This window comes from Garra rufa, chromosome 6 (genome assembly GCF_049309525.1).
Source record: "Garra rufa chromosome 6, GarRuf1.0, whole genome shotgun sequence".
Classification (NCBI taxonomy): domain Eukaryota; kingdom Metazoa; phylum Chordata; class Actinopteri; order Cypriniformes; family Cyprinidae; genus Garra; species Garra rufa.
In genome coordinates this window covers 20968945-20985598 of record NC_133366.1, presented here as the reverse complement: position 1 = coordinate 20985598, position 16654 = coordinate 20968945, and the positions used below count along the sequence as shown (strand labels likewise).

The 16654-nt window shown below is 37.2% G+C and overlaps 1 protein-coding gene across 5 annotated transcripts in view; it reads right to left on the bottom strand.

Annotated features, from left to right (window-relative positions):
• The window catches only part of dclk2a (doublecortin-like kinase 2a), a 75656-nt gene that overhangs the window by 29869 nt on the left and 29133 nt on the right, over positions 1 to 16654 (bottom strand). For 4 of the 5 annotated variants that reach the window (XR_012355708.1, XM_073842073.1, XM_073842074.1 and 1 more), the window contains exons 3-5: positions 6412 to 6541; positions 2793 to 2900; positions 1817 to 1873 (exon numbers count right to left, since the gene is read on the bottom strand). Coding sequence is in view for 4 of the 5 variants with exons in the window: in XM_073842073.1 (XP_073698174.1) it covers positions 1817 to 1873; positions 2793 to 2900; positions 6412 to 6541 (295 nt within the window). In the remaining variant the exon portion in view is untranslated. The remainder of the gene's footprint in view (positions 1 to 1816; positions 1874 to 2792; positions 2901 to 6411; positions 6542 to 16654) is intronic. The other variant, XM_073842075.1, reaches the window with a different exon arrangement.

The following is a 16654-nucleotide window of genomic DNA, read 5'->3' as shown; positions in this document are numbered from 1 at the left end:
AAGCGAGCCCTTATAGTTGACGGGCACAGGAATTTAGGGTGTGTGTGTACTGCATTAGCCAGTCTAAGCAGAAAGCAGATGAGGATGCCTGCATTTAGTATACACATCCAATTGGTATGTCTGATAGATTAGAGTATGTGCATGCCACTGTTTGGGGCAGTGGCCAGTGAGGGAGTTTTAAATAGCTCTCTAGACTAGCTGATGGATTTGGAAGGCCACGGAGGAGAGCTATTAGCATGATTGAATGCTCCACCATAGGGTTAGCGGTCACTCGCAGCTCGCAGCGCACAGATGAATGTCCTTTAAGTAAATTTAACATCATATGGGGAAATTCCTCTCAAGATGCTCAAGAATTTCATAGGGCTGTCAGATTCTCTAGTTGTCAGCTCGTAGGTTAGTCTTGGTTATGGTAAAGGCAACAAGAAGTAGTATATAAGTATTTGTTGTTCCTAATTTAAAGGATATGGTTGCAGTTAAAAAGACAAGAAACATGACTACCTATGTTTTATGCATTAATGCCTATTCGGTATTTAGCTTGCCAGGGGGCGCTGTTAACAAATTAGTTCACTCTTGAATTAAAATTTCCAGATAATTTACTCACACCCATGTCATCCAAAAAGTTAATGTCTTTCTTTCCTCAGTCGAAAAGAAATGAAGGTTTCTGAAGAAAACATTCCAGGATTTTCTCCATTTGGTGGACTTCAATGGGGATCAATGGGTTGAAGGTCCAAATTTTAGTTTCAAAGCAGTCTCTACACAATCCCAACCGAGGAATAAGGGTCTTGCCTAGTGAAACAATCTGTCACTTTCTAATTAAAATAAAAATGTATATACTTAATAATCACAAATGTCCGTCTTGCACTAGCTCTGCGGTGCGTGTCAATGATTTCTTGCATTATGTAATCATGTTGGAAAGGTCATGCACAGTTAGTTCTTCATCTGTGTAATCCGATTCAAAAAGGTAGGGTAAGGTAAAAACCCCAACTCATTTTCTCCTCCAACTTCATCATCCGACATTGTTGTTTCACCTTTCTTTGTAAAGGGCATGTGACTTTCTTTCCATGTACGCTTTGTAAACATTGGGTTGGTACTTCCGCCTGTAGAAGTAGAATTATTGGACGCAGAGCTAGTGCAAGATGAGCATTCATGGTTTAAAAGTTTACTAAAGTTTATATTTTTAAGAAAATGACCAATCATTTCATTAGATAAGACCCTTAAACCTCGGTTGGGATTGTGTAGAGCCTTTGAAGCAGCATTAAAACTTGTTGAACACGTTGGGTCCCATTGAAGTCCTCTATATGGAGAAAAATTCTTGAATGTTTTCCTCAAAAACCTTAATTTCTTTTCGACTGAAGAAAGCCAGACATAAATCTCCTGGACTACACAGGGGTAAGTAAATTATCAGGAAATTTTAATTCTAGAGTGAACTAAACCTTAGCACATTAGCAAAACTTTGTGGACAAAAAAAGTCCATTGACTATTATCAATAGACCAGCAATTTATGAAGAACAGTTCGCACGTAGGTCACTTTTATAGCAAGACAACATGGCACATTCACCATCACGCAAAATTTCTGATTTCAGATTGCTCCTACATGAATGACTGGATTTTGTCCACAAAAATTCACTGAACAATGATAAATGTGCACCTTTACTTGGTTAGCCAATCATAACAGAAATCATTTACCTTTGGAAGTCCTAAAGTTACGGTAGCAATACTTTTGCTTTAATTCTAAGGGTCAGAGAGAAAGTGGAAACGGACATGTAAAACTAAACTATGACCATTTTAGGTGCAATAAACCTTGAGAAATACTTACTTGGTGATTTAACAGGAGACTGACTATTTGTAGAGAAGTGTCCTGCTGTTCTTCTCACTAGAGCGGAGAGGAAAGCAATTTAACAAGGAACAGAACAGACAAATGACAGGAAGAGATGTGAATCATAGTTTCCGAATGCTGTTAAGAAACCACAAAACCAGTCTTAAGTTACACAGGTATATTTGTAGCAATAGGCAACATACATTGTGTAGGTCAAAATTACTGATTTTTCTTTTAATGCCTAAAAATCATTAGGATATTAAGGGAAAAACATGTTCCATGGAGATATTTTGTAAATTTCCTCATTTAAATATATCAAAACTTAATTTTTGAGTAGTAATATGCAATGCTAAGAACTTCATTTGAACAAGTTTAAAGGCAATTATCTCAATATTTAGATTTTTTTGCACCCTCAGATTGCAGATTCTCAAATAGTTGTATCTCAGCCAAATATTGTCATATCCTAACAAACCATACATCAATAGAAAGCAATTAAAACAAATGTGACCCTGGACCACAAAACCAGTCTTAAGTCGCTGGGGTATGTTTGTAGCAATAGCCAAAAATACATTACATGGGTTAAAATGTTTGATTTTTCTTTTATGCCAAAAATCATTAGGAAATTAAGTAAAGATCATGTTCCATGAAGAATTTTTGTAAAATTCCTACTGTAAATATATCAAAATGTAATTTTTGATTTGTAATATGCATTGTTAAGAACCTAATTTGGACAACTTTAAAGGTGATTTTCTCAGTATTTTGATATTTTTGCACCCTCAGATTCCAGATTTTCAAATAGATGTGTCTCGGTCAAATAGTGTCCTATCCTAACAAACTATACAACAATAGAAAGCTTATTTATTGAGCTTTCATATGATGTATACATCTCAGCTTTGTAAAATTTTACCTTATGACTGGTTTTGTGGTCCAGGGTCACAAATCTTTATTGGATTATGCTAGTGCAGTGTATCCTCACCAGATCCAGGGGATTTGCTGCGGCGAGTGGGTCCTGGACTTTTACTACCAGAATATCTCACAGGGGGAGCAGAACGAGAAGAATAAGAGGACTTGAGGACCTGACATTCTGGACACAGAGACAACATAAATGAGCAAGGAAAGTATATGCTTGTCTCATAATGTCTCATGATTCCTCTTTTGCAAACGTTGACAAAGACACAAGAAAAAAATAGAAGTTCTTGCTCCAAATAATTAACCTCTTTGCCTTGTTAACTAATTGAACACTACATTTCAAAAGTTTGGGGATTTTTAGAAAATGTATTTGGAAAAAATCTCTTAAGCTCACCAAAGCTGCATTTATTTGATCAAAAACACAGTAACACTGTGAAATGTTTACAACTCAAATGAACCGTTTTAAATTTTAATATATTTTAAAAAGTAGTTTATTCCTGTGATGCCATAAGTAAATTTTCAGCATCATTACTCCAGTCTTCAGTCCCACGTGATCCTTCAGAAATCATTCTAAAATGCTGAATTTCTGCTCAAGAAACATTGTTCTTATTATCATTAATGTTGAAAACAGTTATGAAATGGTCAAGTAACTGCTGCAAGAAACCTTGCCTAAACCTCCAGGGGAAAAATACAGTTCAGGAAATGTCTTTACTGTCACTTTTGATAAATGTAATATGTCCTATAGCTAAATTAATCATCTTACTGACCCCAAACTTATGAAAGTAAATGTACAAATCTAGTAATTTAAGCATGTGCAACCATCATTAACAGTAGCAATCATGGATCTACATAAAACATGCTTGTGTACAGATGCCTGTTAGTAAATGAGCAGTATCAAATTCACGTGCCAAGACTGTGAAGCTTTCCGCAGAGGCGTAATCAAATTATCTACTCGAGGCCTATGAAAGCAGACCATCTTTCTAATGAGAGCAGTGGGTGCAGAACTTTACCAATGAATGACTCATACTGTACAGCCGCTACTGGGAGCGATCTGTCCTGACGATTACACACCACTTGCTAATGACGCAGAGCAGTGATGAATTAGCTGATGAGTACCAGATCGTGAAGTGATGAAAATAAAACAAGCCGAACGCCATTATTAAAATGCCATTACTGCCCAGCTAATCTGTTTCATGGAGCTTAATTTAAGCATTTAACAGCAGAATCTGAGAGCGAACGTGTAATGAGTTCTTTAGTTACAGAAGATTTCGATTTGCGGTGGGCTTGCGTTTTAAGGACACTCCACTTCTGCTGCGGAAAGAAAAGGTTGAGCAGTAAATACTGTCAGACGCAAACTTACCGTTTCTTTATATTTTTGGAAAAGTCCTACTTAACCTAAGTGGGGCAGCGAAGAAGAACTAGGACAAAATGCCAAGCAGATGAACTAAATTCACACAGCTATGAATCAAGTTATCAAGTGTGTGTGTATGTGTGTGTGTGGTAAATGCTACGAGAACTGGAGGCGTTTCAGCTAAACAGGATGAAAATTATAGGCAAAGTTAAATGGTTTTATTTAGAACTTCACAGCCGCAGAGCGTCTTCACTTCCCCACCTGCATTATTGTGTTCACTAGTAGACAAACACAAACTACACACTGAACAATGGTGAGGAACGTCTCATAACAAGGTCACTTCCTCTGACAGCTGTGTTCATTCTGGAAAAGGAATTCAGTTTTGGAACCTACTGTAGTGAATGAATGTGAATGAATGACTCCATTATGGAAAGGATACTATTAAAATACTATCACTTCTTTTTCTGGGTGTTTTTGTGCAGATAAGATTTTTTTTTGGATAGAAGTCTTGTATACAAGTTTTGTATATTGTTTTCTCTGTATTTAAAATAGTCATGAATTCAACTGCCGGTCAAAAATGTGGGATCAGTACGAATTTTAATGTATTAAGTTTCTAATATTCATCAAGGCTGCGTTTATTTGATCAAAAATACAGAAAAATAATATATATTGTGAAATATTATTACGAAGTAAAACAATGCTCTTCTATTTTAATATACATTACAAATCGAATTTATTTCTGTGACCAAAGCTGAATTTTTCAGCATTACTCCAGTATTCAGTGGATTCAGTATTCAATGATTCTTCAGAAATCATTCTAATATACTGGTTTATTATCAGTGCTGGAACCTGTGATACTTTTTGTTGGATTTATAATAGTGGTGGGCCGTTATCGGCGTTAACGTGCTGCGTTAACGTGAGACTCTTATCGGGCGATAAAAAAAATATCGCCGTTAATCTATTCTCAAAGTTGGGTTGGGAGCTGGGTCTAAACTACGCAAGATATGATGACTTTCACCTTGATATTTTAGCGCGGATGACGTATACCTAGTCGAATTGCACTGTAGGGGGCGAGAACGAGTCTTCAACTTCTGTGAAATTACCACATCAAATGAGACGTGCAAACATGGATGCAGTTATGAAGCCGCTTCAGGGCAGGTGCGTTGCTAGACCCTTTTTACTGGAGCACGTGAGTTATAATTTACTTTGATAATCCCGAAATAAAGACATTAAACTATATGCAACAACTGAATTGACGCTTCTAAAAGCAACGCAGTTTAATGGAAGACTATGCACGCAGAAATCCATGCCCGGATTGATTGTATTTAACGGCAACGCGCACGTCGTGCAGCCTTTTGCGCAGAAGTACTTGGTTACACAAGTTTGTATAGGTAATTATGTTGTAAATGCAATTGTCAAGCAGTTTGTGATGCATTTTGGAAACAGGAGATGAGCGCCTGATCTAATGCGCCACCTGGCCCGTTCTCGAAGACTTACTTTTAGTCATTATTTGGGTAGCACACATATTCTGAATGCCTTCATCAGAATTCAAATTAGCCATTTTAATCTAGATTAATCTAGATTAATTCCAAAATTTAATCTAGATTAAAAAAATTAATCTATGCCCACCCCTAATTTATAAATGTCGGATGATTGAATAAAAAGTTAAAAAGAACAACATTTATTTAAAACAGAAATATTTTCTAACAATATACACTACTATTAAAAAAAAATATTCTTTCTTTTTTTTTTTTTTACAAAATGTATACTTTTATTTACCAAGGATGTGTTAAAATTAATAAAAAGTGAAGCATAGATTTACATTATTAAAAAAGATTTATATTTTAAATAAATGCTGTTCTTTTTTTAGCTAGTTATTCATCAAAGAATCCTGAAAAAAATGTGGCAGCACAACTGTTTCCAACATTGATAATTATAATAATAAATCACTATATTAGAATGATTTCTGAAGAATCATGTGATACTTAAGACTGGAGTAACAGCTGGTGAAAATTCAGCTTTGCATCACAGGAATAAATTATATTTTAAAGTATATTAATATAAAAAAACATTATTTTATATTGTAATAACATTTTGCAGTACTATTGTTTTTTTCTGTATTTTTGATCAAATAAATGCAGTCTTGATGAGCATAAGAAACTTCTTTGAAAAACCAGGCTTACTGATCCCAAACTTTTGAGCGGTAGTATATATCAATGCTGATTACAGTGCATGGTGCATTCCTGGATGTATAGTGAAGGGGAAAAAAAACATTATTAGAGTTTAGTATGAGAGACATTGGGTTGAAATGAAGTTAGTGTTTAGCTGAGCCTACCGGTTATAAAGGCTGTGGAAGCCTTACCACTGTGATCCAACACAAAATCGTCCTGCGCGTAACGGTACTTCTCAGGGCCGCACGCGATGAACACGTCATCGTCCCCAAAGAAGTCTTGCAAACATGAAATCTGGACACAGAGAGAGGAAGGGGTGGGGGAAGAGAAAAAGAGAGAAACACTGTTTGAGAAATGAATGGAAGTAACCATGTGACTGCAACAGCTAAGTGATGAACTGATAAGGCATGTAGTAGTTCACAATACCGCACTACAGAAGATCAAGAACAGGAGTTTGAAATACCAAAAGCTAGACTCAGACTGCAGATTGTTTGCACATTTGTTTGCACGAATGGATTTTAACCTAAGATCTGTTATACACAACTGGACCTACTACACGCTTATTAATAGCTAAACGCATGGTAGAAGAATTTTATCAATGAAAGGGCTTCCTTTCTCTGGAAATCTGTGGTGCTTCCAGCAGATTTCTGTGGGTGCAGATTCAGTGTCTGCCTGCTAAAACTGAGTTAGGACCACATCAAATACAGCAAGAAAATGGAAAACATCCAACTCATATCCATCATTATAGGAGAAAAACGGCCTGGGAAGGCCAAACATGGTCATTTAGCTTAAAACTGTTTATTTAATCCATGCTGCAATAATGCATCAATTCACTTCAGAAGGCCTTTATTAGACCTCTGGAGCATGTGGAGCACTTTTTTCATGACGTATTGAAGCACTTTACTGGACTCAACAGCCATTATAAATTGAAAGAGCCAGGACATTTGTGAACCTAGACCACAAAACCAGTCATAAGGGTCTTTTTTTTAATTGAGATGTATACAAAAGCTGAGTAAATAAGCTTTCCATTGATACATGGTTTGTTAGGATAGGACAATATTTGGCAGAGACACAGCTTTTAAAAAAATATTGAAATAAATGCCTTTAAAGTTGTCCAAATGAAGTTAACCATGCATATTTCTAATCAACAATTAAGTTTTGATATATATTTGCGGTAGGAAATTTACAAAATCTTCATAAAACATGATCTTTACATAATATCCTAATGATTTTTAGCATAAAAGAAATATCAATAATTTTGACCCATACAATGTATTGTTGGCTATTGCTACAAATATACCCATGCTACTTATGACCTGGTTTTGTGGTCCAGGGTCCCAATAGTTAATATGACTTTGATTGTATTTGTCTAAAAGAAGAAAGTCATATACACCTAGGATGGCTTGAGGATGAATAAATCATGGGGTAATTTTCATTTTTGGGTGAACTATCCCTTTAAAGAGTATCAAAACAACATTTATTGTTTGAATTTCAATATAAAATTGACAGAGTTTGAAAGCTAAGACTTTGAAAGTGTCCATACTTGACAGGTTAGATTTTGCCGCTAGAGGGCGCATATCCAAAACAAACTAAACAAAGGCGACGTTTGATGATACAGTGATTGACTGTGGAATTATGGGAGTTGTTTTCTTCATCCTCACAGCCGATGCAATCTGACGGGACTTGGGTGGAAGTACTGTTCAGTTTATTGCACAGACCGATCGTTTTGTGTCTTAAGACCTGAATGTATCATCACGAGTCACAGGGTTTAAATTGGTTTTGTCTGTGTATGTTTTTATTTATTTAGTAACCATTGACTGCCATTATATGTCTGACTGACTGCAACGGTTTGAGTTAAAAATCTTCGTTTGTGTTCTACTGAAGAAACAAAGTCACCTACATCTTGGATGCCCTGGGGGTAAGCAGATAAACATCAAATTTTCATTTTTGGATGAACTATCCCTTTAAGACTTATTAAGGTCACAGAGAACCACCTTTTCAGTTCTCTTTCGAAACTAAAACTGTGCAGTTTAATCAAAATACGAACAGAACACACACACACACACACACACACACACACACACACACACACACACACACATGTTGGGTTTACATGTTTTATGGGGACATTCCATAGGCGTAATGGTTTTTATACTGTACAAACCGTACTTTCTATCGCCCTACACCTACCCTACACCTAAACCTAGCCCTCACAGGAGATTGTGCAAACTTTTACTTCCTCAAAAAAACTCATTGTGCATGATTTATAAGCCTGTTTCCTCATGGGGACCTGAGAAATGTCCCCACAAGGTCAAAATCTACTGGTATTCCTATCCTTGTGGGGACATTTGGTCCCCACAACGTGATGAATACCAGGTACACACACATACACACACACACACACACACACACACACACACACACACACACACACACACACACACACACACACACACACACACACACACACACACACACACACACATGTTGGGTTTACATGTTTTATGGGGACATTCCATAGGCGTAATGGTTTTTATACTGTACAAACCGTACTTTCTATGGCCCTACACCTACCCTACACCTAAACCTAGCCCTCACAGGAGATTGTGCAAACTTTTACTTCCTCAAAAAAACTCATTGTGCATGATTTATAAGCCTGTTTCCTCATGGGGACCTGAGAAATGTCCCCACAAGGTCAAAATCTACTGGTATTCCTATCCTTGTGGGGACATTTGGTCCCCACAACGTGATGAATACCAGGTACACACATACACACACACACACACACACACACACACACACACACACACACACACACAAAGGACATCTAAATGAACTAAAAATAGGACATGATGTCCCAAGGTGCACTCCTAAAAAGGACAAAATACCTGATTCTTCTTCATAGGAGCTAGAGATACACTGCCACTGCCACAGACAGTGCCATCTGACAAGTGCTAATTAAACATCAGTATAGTTTTAGCCCTCCAAAACATTTAGTCTGAAACCAAAACATTAATTTTTGGCCAAATATTTTGGGTTGATGAAATGTTAGTGCATCACTACTTTTAGATACATTTATCAACTCTGCATTCAGGCTGAGTAATACAGTGCGTCACTAGGAATACAAAAAACATTTTGAGAACACATGCAAACACACCCACATACACTCACAACCGCAGTGGCAGTGGGCAAAGAATGATGTCCGGATTTCAGCCCACTCCTCCACTCATGGAGGTGGGCAGCAAGAAACAGATGGCCCCAATGTGGAGCTCCATCAAACACACACACACACACACACACACACACACACACACACACACACACACACACACACACACACACACACACACACACACACACACACACAGAGACACTTCTACATGGAATTAAGTGAAAGATCAGACAGATGGAGAGGAACACAGCCCCCTCTTCCCCTCTATGAGCCTGACACTGTACAGAGAAAGACACAAAAGGCCAAGAGAGAAGTGCTCCAAGATCACTCTTGTACTTTATTAACATGATGCTAATGATAAGCTATTCAACAGCCTCTAAATGGCAATGAGGTCTTTAAATATCCTCAATGCACACATCGCAACACAACGTCTCTGCTCGAGTATTTCAGCCTCTTGAGCTTCTGTTTATCTTATTTAGCAAATTCAGCATTATAAGCATTATAATCTTATTAGCCGGTCATAATACTCTTAGTCATTTCAAAATCACATATTAAGCACAATTTTAAAGCAATAGCTTAAAACAGTTCTCTCTGAATCACATACAGTTCTGAACCGTAAGGAATCCACATGGCTTGTCAGTGGGATGGAGCCTAAACAGTATCCCCATCAATCAGCAGATCAGAGGAGCATATGGGCCCAGTTGTTGGCCTGAGCATGGTAACAGACTAAAGCCACACTGGGAGACTATTAAACATGCCTGAAACGTTTTAGCTGATATCTTGGATGAGTAAAGCGAAGTACAGTCTGGAATGGTGCCAAAAGTGTTTTGGTAAACTGACTGATGGAAACACAAACATTTTTGTCAACCGAGGTTCAAAAGCATATATACTGTCAGCAAGGGAAAAAAGCAATAATAGGACCTTTAGGAGTATAACAGCTTGTCACTAAAGCATCAGTTCTCAACCGAGAGCCTCGGCTTACTTCCGAAATGGCTTAAAATGATTTAAAATAAGACAAAACAAGCATAGGCTAAAGAGCTAAAACTCAATATGCAAGCTTATATCGCATTTGTAATTGTATTATTTCTGTTTAAAAATCAATCGTCTTGGAAAACTTGGATAAATTAAGGATTTCTCGACCTAGAAAAGTCGTGTAAATAATAAAATCTTAAAAAGTGGCCAATGTACACTACAAATGTATACTACCAGTTAAAAGTTTTTGAACAGTGTGATTTTTAATGTCTTTTCTTCTCACCAAGCCTGCATTTATTTGATCCAAAGCACAGCAAAAACAGTGCAATTTTGAAATTTTGTTACCATTTAAAATAACAGTTTTTTTTATTTGAATATATTTTAAAATGTTATTTATTCCTGTGATCAAAGCTACATTTTCAGCATCATTACTTCAGTCTTCACTCTTCAGTGTCACATGATCCTTCAGAAATCATTCTAATATACTAATTTGCTGTTCAAGAAACATTTGTATTATTATCAATATCTAAAACAGTTGAGTATCAGAATTTTTCTGAAATAAAAAGCTTTTGTAACATTATACACTATCAGTCAAAAGCTTGGAGTCAGTTTCGGGTTTTTTTTTTTTTTTTTGAAAGAAATGATAAATATTAATGCTTTTATTTAGCAAGGGTGCTTTAAATTGAAGTGAAGATAAAGACATGTATAATGTTACAAAATATTTCTATTTCAGATAAGTGCTGTTCTTGTTAACTTTCTATTGATCAAAGAAACCTAAAACAATTCTAATAATAATACTAAATGCTTTTTGAGCAGCAAATCAGAATATTATGATGATTTCTGAAGGATCATGTGACTGGAGTAATGATGCAAAAAAAATTAAATTACATTTTTAAATATATTTAAATTGAAAATAGTATAAATATTTCAAAATTGTACTGCTTTTGCTGTACTTTGGATCAAATAAATTCAGGCTTGATAAGCCTGATAACATGAAAAATCCTACTGTTCAAAAACTTTTGACTGGTAATGTACATTTTATAATATATATAATACAATTTAGTAGGTAGAAATGTTTGAAAGTAATAATAATAATAATAATAATAAACACAGTTATTGAAATGAGTTTAAACATACTGCAATTCCTAGTTTCTATAACGATTGTATGTGTAGAACCAGAAATATTTTAGAGGCGATTCAGCCAAAAAAAAAAACGAACAAAAACCTATATGCAATAAAAAACAGCATGAAAAATACTGCAAAGTTAAACAGTTAAACAGTTAAAACCATGCTACCAGCATGCCATTTCAAACCTGTCTAAATTTCTGTCTCCTGTTGAACACAAAAGATGATATTTTAAAGAAAATGTACAGTTTCTGGCCCCTACTGGCTGTGGAAATCAATAGAGACCATCAACTGCTTGGTTACCCACATTCTTCAAAACTCTCAAATGTTCTTTTATGTTTCAGAGAAGAAAATCAGTCATACAGGTTTGGAATGACATGAGGGCAAGTAAATGATATAATATTAAGGATTTCCTTTTGATTTTGGACATTTGTGACCCTGGACCACAAAACCAGTCATAAGGTTAAATTTGTCAAAACTGAGATTTATACATCATATGAAAGCTGAATAAATAAGCTTTCTATTGATGTATGGTTTGTTAGGATAGGACAATATTTGGCCGAGATACATCTATTTGAAATCAGAAATCTGAGGGTGCAAAAAAATCAAAAAGACTGAGAAAATCACCTTTAAAGTTGTCCAAATTAGGTTCTTAACAATGCATATTACAAATCATAAATTACATTTTGATATGTTTACAGTAGGAATTTTACAAAAAATCTTCATGGAACATGAACTTTACTTAATTTCTTAATGATTTTTGGCATAAAAGAAAAATCTAAAATTTTGACCCATGCAATGTATTTTTGGCTATTGCTACAAATATACCCCAGCGACTTAAGACTGGTTTTGTGGTCCAGGGTCACATTTGTCTGTGAAACTACTGAAACTGTCAGCGAGTGAAAATCTTGGCTAAAATCATGCCGTGTGAACCCAGCTAGTAACATCCCGGCATCACAGGTAAAACCATGATCCTCCTAACTGCTATATGGTTTCTAACTTTCGAAAATAATAATGATAATAAAAAAGCTCATTTACAAAAAAGGCGGTCCTTGACTGACAAACTTCTAATTACCAGTATCTACGGCACAATGTTTTTTCAATTGATCTTCTCAGAGATGTTCATATAGTCATGGTTGTTTTCAGCTATAGCTTCACCACAGAGCATTTAATGTTCTCATATCATATGATACAAATGTATTACACAGAATTCTGTGTCGAATTTGAATGGATCACCCGGCTTGCACCCTTCATCAGTTGACAGAGTGGCGGAAATGCACAGTAAATTTGTCAGAGCTGTGTGGAAACTGATCCAGCTCTGCTTTTGCGTTGTGACTAGAGAATAAACAAAATGGATAGCGCTGTTTCTTAACACTTTCAGTGTATTTGCCTTTTGGAGTTTCCCATGCGCTCCAATAAAAACAACAGCACCTAATATGGTTTCACCGAATGGCCCACCAGGAAAGTCCCGGTGCACAAAGAAGCATGATGAATAAGCAAAAACTGTCACCACATGTTGCCAACTTTCTCAGTTTGGGAAGTTCTGAGTATTCTAAGCAGCTGCTAGGTGCTTGCCAGGCTGTTAGATCTATAAAGTGACTATAGGCCTATTGTTATAATCAACTTTACAAATTTCTAAACAAGTCTTTTACTTATTTTATTTTAAGTTTCCTACAAGGTGTTAATTAAGACTTGTATTATTAAGCTCCTCTAAGCCCTAAAGTACAGGCCTGTGCTTAGAGAGACCCGACAGGGTGCTGAGCCTAATAACAGCCCTGCTTTATTTGGCTGACAATAATGAAGGGTATAAGAGCAGCATTGGTCTACACTGTGTCAAGACAGAAAGAAAGAAAGAAAGAAAGGCTTAAGAAAGCATATAAATGGGAAGAGTGGATGAGTTTTATGCTTGAAACAAAGACATGGTATTGCCATTCGGGTTCTTATTTGACCACAGATCCAAAAGCAGAGTAAAAGTCAATGCAAGATCAGAGGATTAGCCAGCCAAATAGACTGATGGGGGAGAAACAGAACAGCACCTATAGCTCCTGAACTGATTATTGCTAATGTGCTGTTAGCTTAGCTGTTTCCTTTAAGCAAAATCGATTACTCAGATGCTTTGAATGAGCTGGACCCTTCTAGGCTTAGAGGAGTTTGTCAACCATTAGCTACTAAAGCAGAGGGGGGCAGTTAACGAAAAAGGTTTTCCTCACATCAGCCATTAATAATGGATGCCATTAAAGGCAGTGTTGACAAATGAGCCTTTCAAAGGGAAAATTCAGTTACGATTGTGTGTTCAGCAGCTGATACGGTTAAAGTCATATTTAATGGGGCGCTTCCGCTGCAGAGCTCAGTCAGTGGGTTCAAAAAAATTACAAAAATAAAGTAAAAAGTACAAAAATCTATAGTTTGTGCAAATACCATAGTAGGAAGACACACATAATAGACCATATTAATGTTTGTTCACTACCGGTCAAACATTTGTGCTCAGCATGACTTCTTTAAAAGACTTATTTTTATTCAGCAAGGATGCAATAAATTGATTGTAAGTGACAATAAAGTTATTTATAATGACACTTAACTTTCTATTTCAAATAAATACTGATCTTATGAACTTTGAATAAAAAAAAATGCATACAAGTTTCAACTGTTTTCAACATTGATAATAAATCAGCATATTGGAATCATTTCTGAAGGATCATGTGACACTGAAGACTGGAATAATGATGAAAATGCAGCTTTGCATCACAGGAATAAATTGCATGTTAAAATATATTCAGATAAAAAATATATATAATTTCACATAATAAGTATTTCTGTTCAAATAAATGCAGCCTTTCTGAGCATAACAGATAACAAAATCTTTAAAAAAGTCTTACAGGCCCCAAATCTTTGTATAGTATTGATTGTTTAACAGGATTAAAACTGTTTGTATTATAAACAATATTTTTGACTTAATAAAACCAGTTAATTAAGATGCTACCACACAAAGCACATTTTTTAGGCTACCCAAAAAAAAACATTTTTACAGTGGTGCTCTTACAGCTTCAACTGTTCACAAAGAAAAGTAAAGGCAGTCTCAGAAATCGGTCATCAAAAGTCTAATTGATGAGGACGAGGCAGAGAACAGGACATCGGCTTTCATTTATCACTGCGATGAGATGAGCTGTCAAACCACAGTAACATCAGCACCAGGCTCCCCATGCTAAATCTGCTGTGTGGGATTGAGCTTATCTGCTTTTCAAGATTTGACATCTGAATTTTATGAAAAAAAAAAATATATCTATATATAATATTAATATTTTAACTTAAATTGTGTACCTGAATAATATTAGCAGATATAATGGTGTCAAATTTGTGCTTGATTTGTGCTAGAAATTTCACAGAATTCATTCTAAAATTAGAAACATTAATAAGCAATATTCTGTTTCAGAGATGCAGCTTTGCTGCTTTGGATTATTTACAGTTGAAGTCAAAAGTTTGCATACACCTTGCAGAATCTGCAAAATGTTCATTATTTTACCAAAATAATGACTCCGTTCAAAAGTTTACATACACATGATTCTTAATACTGTGTTGTTACCTGAATGATCCACAGCTCTTTTTATTTCATCTATTTATTTTTTGTTTAGTGATAGTTGTTCATAAATATTAATACATATTACAGAAGGTCACTGTAATAGTTGCATGACGCTTACTGGTGCTTTAGAACGAAATACAGTGCATTAAGAGCCTTGGGGGAGGGGGGGTAAAACTTTTGGAATTTGAAGGTCAGGGTAAATTTGTCTTCTGGGAAACATGAAAGTATCTTCTGCAGCTTCTGAAGGGCAGTACCATAAAAAAAAGATATTTAGGCAAAATAGGAAAAATGTGCACATCTTCATTCTGTTCAAAAGTTTTCACCCCCTGGCTCTTAATGCATTGTTTTTCCTTTGGAAGCATCAGTGAGCGTTTAAACCTTCTGTAATTGTCACGACCACACACAAAGGGAGAAGGTGAGTATCTTTCAAGGTATTTATTAACAAACGTGCACAGTACAACACACGTGCAATCGGGTGAAATAAGGTCTCTGTGGTTAAATCTTCAAACAAACACAACAGGTGAGTTCAAGTTCATAAGGATCATAGCGTTAGCAATAGTCACTTCCCTTTAACACGATTAACGTGTATCACAGGAGAACATCAGAGCAATCCACGAGGAGCACAGGAGAACATCGGAAGAATCCACGAGGAGCACAGGAGAGACAACAGGAGGGGGAGAAGATCCACAGAGAAGCATCCATGCAACTTCGATACCAGCCGATGAGTGAGTGGCAGAGGTAGGTATATAAAGGGTGTGGTGATTGCCGGTGCAGGTGACGGTGATTAGTATTCTGGTGATGGTTCACGGGTGTGCTGTGGTGGTGATTGGCTGGTTGGTGGAGGATCGTGGTGATTGGGGCTGAGGGAACGTGCAGAGGGTGTGACATCACCCCCTCCTCCACGGGTGACTCCTGGCACCCAAGAACGGCGACGGGGACGACCACGACCTCTGGGAGCTGGGCGTTCGGGATGTTGGCGGTGGAATTCCTCGAGGAGAGTCGGGTCCAGGATGTCGTCACGGGGTATCCACGATCTCTCCTCGGGTCCGAACCCCTCCCAGTCCACTAGGTACTGGAGCTGGCCGTTCCGCCGCCGGGAGTCTAGGATTTCTTGGACTTGGTAGATGTTATCTCCAAGGATCTCTGGCGGGTCGGGAGGAGGAGGTGACTCCGACTCTGTGGAGGAAGGGAACAGGGGTTCAGTGTGGCGCTTGAGTAGGGAAACGTGAAACGAGGGGGCGATTCTGTAATGTGGAGGTAGGTTTAGACGGTAGGTGACAGGGTTGATCTGTGAGTGCACGGTGAAGGGCCCTATGTAGCGGGGACTCAGCTTCCTACTGGGCAGCCGGAGGCGTATGTCTCGAGTGGACAACCATACCTGGTCCCCGGGGAGGTAAACTGGGTTGGGTAACCTACGGCGGTTGGCATGTTCCGTATGCCTCCGTACTGCCCGCTGGAGATGGACGTGCGCTGAGTCCCACACCCTCTCGCTCTCTCGGAACCAGTGATCTACCGCGGGCACCTCGGAGGACTCTCCAGTCCATGGAAACAGAGCTGGTTG